The sequence below is a fragment of the Mus musculus genome, chromosome 17 (assembly GCF_000001635.26).
Source record: "Mus musculus strain C57BL/6J chromosome 17, GRCm38.p6 C57BL/6J".
NCBI classification, from domain to species: domain Eukaryota; kingdom Metazoa; phylum Chordata; class Mammalia; order Rodentia; family Muridae; genus Mus; species Mus musculus.
Genome location: NC_000083.6, coordinates 47,671,751 through 47,680,341, shown reverse-complemented (window position 1 = coordinate 47,680,341; position 8,591 = coordinate 47,671,751). Strand labels below are relative to the sequence as shown.

Below are 8,591 nucleotides of genomic sequence, written 5' to 3'. Positions count from 1 at the left end.
CCCATGCTAGTGCAGCAGCTGGAGACTGCCCTGGGGAAGGTTGGCGCTCCTCAAGGGTAGGGAGCTAGTGAGGACACACAAAGTGCCCTCAGAGATGAGATACCTGAGTTGTAGCACACCTATCTCCTTGAAGTCCCATCATTTCTGCATGACTGAGAAGGAAGCTGAAGTCAGCAGAATTATCATTATTATAGCCATAGCCATCCCATCAATAGGAAGTACTAGGAATGACAGACACTGTGCTAACCTCCAGCACTGGATCTAAGTGCTTTGATATGGGTAGTTCTGTTCATTCCTAGCATAGCCTTATACCCTTACTAAACTCCTAACCTCCATAATGCTGCCCATTGAGTGTTAATGTATGTAATTTGTCCCTAGCTGACCCAGGGGATGGAAATCATGGAAAGCAATAAGGTGTGAACAGACCAACCCTTTTCCTTGTCCCCGACCCCACAGGGTAAAGCACACGCACCTCCCTCTGTGTTGTAGCAATAGGCTGTGTAGTGTCCTGAGCCAAACCCTTTCCCGTGATGCATGACCACTGCGGAGAGATCATAGGCAAAGGTCTCTTTGTCAAGAGAGGAGAGCATGTCCCTGCAGCAGTAAGGTTCCATGGTTAATACCTGGTCAAAGATGACATGGACCCCAATCTTCTCACGATGGTTACGGCCAGACCACCTACAACATGGAAAGGACTTTTATTAGCAAAGACTGGTGACGATAGTTAAACAGGGAGGTGAGAAAACAGCTTCTGTTTTTGCTTCTGCCCCCTACTAATCACAATTCGTGTGGATATCTGCTATGACAGCTCCATGGAGTATCCGAACCTACAAATCCTTAAAGAGGCAGTTTAGAGCCTGGCTGTGGTGGCAAGTGCCTTTAATCCCAGCACTCAGGAGGCAGAGGCAGGTACATCTCTTGAGTTTGAGGACAGCAGGTTCTATAGAGCAAATTCCAGCACAGTCAAGGCATCCCCTGAAGTACTGCAGAGACCACAAGAGGGCCCTGGGCTGCCAGAGGGGCCAGAGAAAGAGAAACCCTGTCTTGAACCACCACCACCCTCAAAAAAAGAAAAAAAAATCCGACTGTATAGTCTGTAGAGTCTACTGCCTGCCCCTTTCACTGGTGATTTTATACTTCCTCCTTAGGGTGAATTCGCATAGTCCACACAAGGCGAGGAGGGTCTGTCAGACAGTAAGTAGGTGCACGATAGAAAAGAAATGGTGCGAGGGCTGAAGCCCGGGCTGCTGCTCTAACATCAGCTTGTCTTACTGGACGAGAGTGACTCTCCATGGTAAGTGCAAGGCCCCACACAAACACCTTTTTTCCCCATGTCAAAAGCAGACAGCTGACTTCCCCAGCCTTTGAGGCAGCTATCCCAAAGCTCACCTGAATCTTTTAAGGTGTAGCCGGAGGACCTGAGGTAGTCTGTAGATCATTAACTGCTTCCTAGCTTCACTCAGAACAAGGGGTTTGGGGTTGGACTTTCGTCGTTTGCCTACATGGTTTGGAAAGGTATAAGACATAGGCAGTGAGGAGCATCATTCACCAAAAATTGGACCTGGGTTTTATCTAAGGTGCTAATACAACACATCTTAAACATGTCTGCATTTCCCAGCTTCCCAGCCTGAATGCAGTGCCTAAGGGAAAGGAGTAATGGAGCCCTGAGGAAACTCTGAGAAAGGAGCTAGCCTTGGGGCATCCTCCAGACTTCTTTATACGACAGCCACTGTAACTGGGCTCTGACCAGCAGCTAACCCTGATTCGGATCCATCTGAGTTCAGATTTTTGCCACCAGCAGCTTCCAAAAGTGGTGTGACTTCAGGAGGCGCATTCTAGGTGCCATGGCTTTTTAATATATAAGTGGCTGCTACCACAGTGTACACACTGCACTGAACACACCTGACTCTTTACTACGGTGTGCCCGGAGGACCTAAGGCAGTCTGTAGATGATTAACAGCTTTCTAGCTTCACTCCAAACAAGGGGTTTTGGTTGGATTTTCATTGTTTGCTTATATGTTTCAATGTTTGGAAATATAAGACATAGAAAGTGGGCATGTTCTATGCTTTTACATTCCTATCATTTAAATTACTATGAACTATAAGTCTAAAAGGGTTTTCTTTATACAAGTTGGTCCTAGTCACACTTCCTGCTTAAACCTGTCTGTATGCCAAATGAATATGTTGTTCAAAACTCTGAGGCTCAGCTCCCTCAGTAAGAGATATGTTTTTGAATGTTACATATATTTGAGGCTTAGGAAAAAGATAATAAACTATGATTCATAAGGCACAGAATATTAAAGCAGGTTTTCCCAACCTGTTTTGCTTACGGTATACACAAATATTTAAACATGAACTCTAGCAGTAGTGATGCCTGGAAGAGGGAAGAGGAACTGCTACAGAGGATGGCCTGGGGCCATGTTATAATTCCTTGGTTGTTGACTGATGTGGGAGGGCTTGACCCACTGTGGCTGCACTACCCATGGCAACTGGGCCGAGGTGGTATAGACGGTGCTGATGTGAGCCTGGAAGCAAGCCCATGATAACTAGCTTTCCTCCATGGTTTCTGCTTTAAGCTCGGACCCTGACTTCTGTCCCTGACTTCCCTTTATGATGCGCTATATATAACCTTTAAGTTTAAACCCTTTCCTCATGTTGCTTTTGGTCAATGTTTATCACAGCAACAGAGAGCAAACTAGGACAGTAGTTCTGGGCTTTTATGTCATGGTTTCTGAAATGTACTTCTTTTGGGGAGCAGGTGTTGTTTGGTTTGGTTGGGTTCTGTTTTTTTGTTTTTGTTTTTTTGAGACAGGGTTTCTCTGTGTAGCCCTGGCTGTCCTGGAACTCACTCTGTAGACCAGGCTGGCCTCGAACTCAGAAATCCACCTGCCTCTGCCTTCCAAGTGCTGGGATTAAAAGCGTGTGCCACCACGCCTGGCGAGTTTTGTTTTTTTGAAAAGGGGTTTTTCTGTATAGCCCTGGCTGTCCTGGAGCTCACTCTGTAGACCAGTGACTTAGCATCTTCTTAGGTTTCTGCCTCCTAAGTACTGGGATTAAAGGCAAGTGCCACCACTGCCTGGGCTGAACTGTATTTCTTATAGACTTGGTGGGAAGGCAGCCAGGTCCATCTAGTCCAGAAGAATAAATGCAGACTCTAATTTTGATTCTAAACCACCAACTTGTAAGTGAAATGGACCCTCACATCCTTGGAAAATAGACAGTGGGAACACATTTTCTTATTCTCAGTCAGAGATGCCTGTGAGACCGCCTGATGCATCAGAGGCTACACAACATTGGTGCCCCTGTTTCTACACCGTCACTCTGAGGGCTCAGAGAAGTATGGTATCTGATTCCAAGTCCTGTCTGTAGCACATGTGAAAACAGCATTGTGACCACAGGACATGGAGGCTTAGCTGTTCAGGACAGACTGCATCAGAGCGCGTATGCTGCTGGAGAACCTTGACCAGCCGTGCAGTCATGACACTTGGGACATGCAAAGAAGCATCCAAAGAAGGGCTCTGTCCTGTTCTATTCCTGTTCATCAGACTTGAAAAGGCTGGAGCGCTGCATAGGAAGCTGCAATGACCACAATGCACAGCAGAGGGAGTATTCGAGCTAAGACGAAAACGCAGACTGGCTTTGTTTCCCTAAAGGAAATTCACCAACAAACAGGAATTACTGATGCGGTTGAGACTGACCGGTTGTCTCTGTTTAATTAAGCTAAGATTCAGAGAGGAAGAAGAGTGAGGTCCTTAAACTTCATAAGCACCAAATCAATGCAGTCCCTGCCCTTGGAAGCTTTTGTCCTACATTATCAGCAGCACAGAGAAATCCTGACTGATTGGCACATGCAGCTACCAGAAAAGGATACCTTCTGGAAAAACTAAGAGTGTTTCCTACCTAATCTGTCATAGCTAAGAATGATACAAAGTTGTTAATGCCCTTCTGTTCCTTACAGGTAAAAAGCTTTGGCCTAGTGGGGTGGCACACACCTTTGATCCCAGCACTCAGGAGGCAGAGGCAGAGGCAGAGGCAGGCGGATCTGTAAGTTTGAGGCCAACCTAGTCTACAGAGCAAGTTCCAAGATAGCTAGGGAAGTGTAAGAGAGAAAGCCTGTCTCAAAACAAACAAGCAAGCAAACAAGAAACAAAAATAAAAACCACACAAACCAAAACACCCCCCCAAACCCCAATGTATTTTCCCAACTCTTTTTATATAGTATTAAACTGACTATATAGGCCATTGCATAACCCATAACCTTGTGTTTTTTGTTTGTAAATCTTTATATGTCATAAAATCTGGTCACCAGGGTTGGAGACATTGTTCAGCATTCAGAGAATTGGCTGCTCCTGTAAGACAACCTAAGTTTGGTTCCTAAGGTCCACATGGCAGCTCACAGCTAGTAACAGTTGGCATGCACATGGTGCACAGACATACATACATGTTTGTTCTTGTTATTTAATTTGAGACAAGGTGTTTCACTAGTCTGCAACTTGCTAAGTAGGCTAGGCTGGTGACCAGCATCAGGATTCATATGTATGTACTTCTTCAGGGCTGGGGTTGGAGGCACACACTACCACACCTGCCTCTTTCCCTATGTTAGGGGCTTCACCTCATTTCCCTTTTGTTTGCAAAGCAAACCCTTTACCAACTGAGAAGTCTCTCTAGCCCTATCATCCTATCTTTTAGTATGAGTTTAACAGACTTTAGATCTGTGGACTCAGTATAAGAACCTACTTTCTCATCCTATAGCACTCAATGGGAATTCAAATCAAACAAGAACCATGAGACTACATTTGTGAGCCTAGAGCCCGTGTAGCATTAGGAAGCTAAGTACTACTGTTCTCACTGCCCCTGTTTCAGGAACCACTTTCACACATTTCCCCATAACTGAAGCCAGTCAGAAAGAGTCAAAGGAGGCACCTTGTTTTGTTTTGTTTTTTTAAGACAGGGTTTCTCTGTGTAGCCCTGGCTGTCCTGGAACTCGCTCTGTAGACCAGACTGGCCTCGAACTCAGAGACCTGCCTGCTTCTGCTCTCCAAGTGCTAGGATAAAAGGCGTGCACCACCACTGCCTAGCAGAAGGCATTATTTTTAGTACTCTAAGAAGTATGTGCTTGTAGGTGTGGGTATTTGTAGGTATGTGTGCTACCAGGGCAGGCAGTTATCTCCACCCACCCTTTTGTGGGTTCTAAGGATTGAATTCAAGACACCAGGCTCGTGTGGCAAACACCTTTCCCATTGAGCCATCTCATTGGTCCAGGTCTGTTTATAATAATGTAAACTCTGTACTAGCTATTTTAGAGGCTGCGAGGAAAAGATCTTTAAGTGGTTTAGAACACTTAGTGCTGTCAGTGTCACTGTTGACTGGAGGGTCAAGCATGCTCCACCTGCACCCCTGCCCTCTTCGTGCAGCACTCACTGTTACACTGGTCACAAGCGTAGATTCTCCCCTCCAGGGCCTCTGTCTCGGTGAACTTGGCTAGCATCTCAGTGAGCAGGCACTCTGTCTGATTCAAAGGGACAAACCCCTTTTCTATGCAGTGGTATCGTTCAGGGAATTCCAGGGACAGATCCCAAAAGGGCTCAATGGTATTGGATTTATAATTGCATGATATACATGTGACCTGGAATGACAAGATTGGTTTGAAGATTATAGTTTCTACATTTCCCATATATAATTTTGTTTGTTTTATAGAACATATATAAATTTATCAACTGCTTCTCCCAAAAAGCTTAATAAGAACTTGAACTTAAAAAGCACTGGAACAAATTCTATGTGCTTGCATTTCTAACCATGCTGTAACTAGCTGTAACTGAGGAACCACAGGCATCCTCTGCCTTCTCCCAGTGAATGCGGCCTCAGTAGAGATGTAAGCTACCTCTGAGGCACTGAAGGAACTGCTCTGAGAAAGAACCAACAGGCCACTCTCTACTTTGCTTGCTCTCAAATTCATCCCTTTCTCTTGGTGCTTTCACACAGCAAATTTACTCCTCCCTCCCTCCCTCTCTCTTTCCCTCCCCCTCCCCCCTTTCCCTCCCTCCCCCTTCCCTCTCCTTTCCTCCCAGATAGTCTCACTCTGTATTCCCTCCTGGCCTGGACCTCATTACAGAGCCCAGCTGATCTTGACCTCTCACCTTCTGCCTCAGCCTCTCAGGTGATGGCATGAGGACACAGATGGTGACACTGAGTTCCCATTTCCTGTGGTGTCATCTGCAGAGCCTCACTGCTTAGAGCTCCTCTCCCACTGCAGTACTCCTAGGTGCCATTCACAGGCAGGACGAGGAGGGAGAGGCCTCGGTACCCTTCTCTAGCCTACTCATCAGTACTTTCAGGATCTTAGTAATTGAGGCACATAACCTCTGCAACTCACTATAGAGGCTTTACCTGCCTTAAATTGCCCACTCTCATTTTTTTTAAATCTATAATAATTCTTTCTGCGCATAATTTTATAAGGCCTGGAAATCTCTGCTTAGGTCTTGACCCGCTAAAGACCCTGAAAATGAAAGGCAGTGGGGATATGGAGTCTGTAATCTGACACTTGAGAGGTGGAGGCAGGAGATCCTTGGCTGCACAGTGAATTCAAAGCACCCTGGGCTACTGGAGACCATATTTGGGGGTGGGGGAGGTATGGGCAGTGGTCTGTATGGACAGTATGCTTGGGTCTTTGGCATACTCCTAACTATTCCTTGTAAGTAAAAAAGACGGCTCTTTCAAAGGACTTTGGAAACTGGACTGATTAAAGATCTGGACAGAAAGAACACCCAAGTTCACCTACACGGCCACCAGTATACAGTGTCAGGTACAAACAATCATCTTGAAACCCTGCAGTCACAGAAAACACTGGCTATATTTAATTAGCCCAGGGATGGAAGTCCAAACTACCAAGCTTCCCACCTTGCTTCGGGTACACACACACCTACCTGACTGAGCAGCTGCCCATGAAATATGGTGTTCACCACCTTTAAGACCTGTTTGGTGAGCTTCCTCTGGGAGAATGGGATGAGGATCCTGCGTGTGGAACCCTCAGACTCAAGTTCCTGCTGCACCTTGTGCAGCAGTTCGCAGAGAAATTCCTGCGCATCCTGCTGGTCGTAGCCACGGAAGGCGGGAATCAGGCTCCACACGGAGTGAAGCATGGCAAAGGGTGATACCAGCGCCCACTTCCCAGACCACATGACTCGGAAGAGGGTGTGCAGTTCGTGGCAGAGGGAAATGTGCTTTGAGCTGGGTTCCTTGTTCTGAATGAGCTCCAGGCTCCTGCTGATGGAGGCTCCGCTGCTCCAGCAGAGGCCCTGAGGTTCGCAGCCCTGGGCCCGGACACTCCTTACTGACAACTCTGCGGCAGAGCTGCTGGCTGGCCTACCAGAGAGCTGCGCCTTCCCGTTGGTTGCTTGGGGAAACAGGTGCTCGGAGGTGGAAGGGTCGAGGTTCAGGAAACATTCCCGGAACTTCTGGAGGTGGCTGAGCACTTGGAGGATGGAGTTCATGTAGCAGGTATTCCCCAGGTTGCGCAGGCCGGTGACACCTGGGGCCACCGCCGGCTGGCGGCGCGGATTGAGGGCAGCTGCGGACAAGCGCCGGGAGGTAGCGAGGGTGGCAGGGCGCACGGCCACGGGCCCGGGAGCGTGCAGGAGCAGGCGCGCACTCTTCCGCGGCGGCGCACTGGCCAGCTCCTCCAGCAGCCGCCGCTTGACCTCGCGGCGCCGCTGCCGCGCCGCCTCCTTCTTGCGCTCCAGCGCCTCCTCCTGCCGCCGCTGCTCCAGCTGCGCCCGGCCGCGGGAGCTCTTCTGGAACCAGAGCCGCAGCGTCTTGGCCAGCAGGCGCTGGCGCCGGTACCACAGAGCCGTGAGCATCTGCGGCTGTCCCTGAGGAGTGCGCTGTGGCGGGACCACGTCCTCGCCCGCAGCTGTGGACCGCAGCGTCCGCCCACGCCTGGCGAGCAGGTCCTGCTTCTGGCCTCGAACTGCCAGGAGGGAGCTTCTCAGCAACTTCAGGTCCCCCTCCGGGTTGTCATTGAGCACGTAGTCCTTGCACAGGTAGCAGAACACGTAGAGGTCCCGGACCTCCATGGCCAGCGGGTGTCCTGTCTCTTCAAAGTGTTTTAGTGCATGGTCTTCAATGTAGCGGCCGCAGGCCACGTGGGAGCACTTGAGGCAGGCCCACGCAGACTCGGTGGTGGCGCACTGCAGACAGCACCACTTCTGGGGATTCAGGATGGAGTGGTCCTGGGCGAGCCGTAACCGCCCTACATGTTTGCATCTATCCATGTTTTAGCGCAGTCGCCACTGTCTTAATCTGGCACCATGGAGCCCCCAAAAAGGAAAAAAAAAAAAAAAGCAGAATTTAAGGAAAATATTTTCCTAGAAAGAAAAGGTTGCAACTGGTATTTCTGTGCAAGACTTAATAGTTTTTAATTAAAAGATTGTGCTTTTTAAAGTTGAAACTGGTATTTCAAGTACAAGGAGAGAGAGAGAGAGAGAGAGAGAGAGAGAGAGAGAGAGAGAGAGAGAGAGAGAGAAGAACTTCAAAATAAAACCTTAGGTCAAGTTCATTGTATTTGAAAGCAAAGGTACAGAATAAGAGAAAGA

At 48.3% G+C, this 8,591-nt stretch overlaps 2 protein-coding genes across 2 annotated transcripts in view; both read right to left on the bottom strand.

Moving 5' to 3' along the window:
- Gm20517 (predicted gene 20517) overlaps nucleotides 1-8,591 on the bottom strand; it is a 75,155-nt gene that overhangs the window by 6,398 nt on the left and 60,166 nt on the right. The window contains exons 4-7 of the transcript NR_157366.1: nucleotides 6,924-8,298; nucleotides 5,422-5,626; nucleotides 1,390-1,498; nucleotides 473-678 (exon numbers count right to left, since the gene is read on the bottom strand). The gene's annotated coding sequence lies outside the window, so the exon portion shown is untranslated. The remainder of the gene's footprint in view (nucleotides 1-472; nucleotides 679-1,389; nucleotides 1,499-5,421; nucleotides 5,627-6,923; nucleotides 8,299-8,591) is intronic.
- The window catches only part of Usp49 (ubiquitin specific peptidase 49), a 56,050-nt gene that overhangs the window by 6,398 nt on the left and 41,061 nt on the right, over nucleotides 1-8,591 (bottom strand). The window contains exons 3-6 of the mRNA NM_198421.2: nucleotides 6,924-8,298; nucleotides 5,422-5,626; nucleotides 1,390-1,498; nucleotides 473-678 (exon numbers count right to left, since the gene is read on the bottom strand). Coding sequence (NP_940813.1) covers nucleotides 473-678; nucleotides 1,390-1,498; nucleotides 5,422-5,626; nucleotides 6,924-8,270 — 1,867 coding nt within the window. The 5' untranslated portion in view covers nucleotides 8,271-8,298. The remainder of the gene's footprint in view (nucleotides 1-472; nucleotides 679-1,389; nucleotides 1,499-5,421; nucleotides 5,627-6,923; nucleotides 8,299-8,591) is intronic.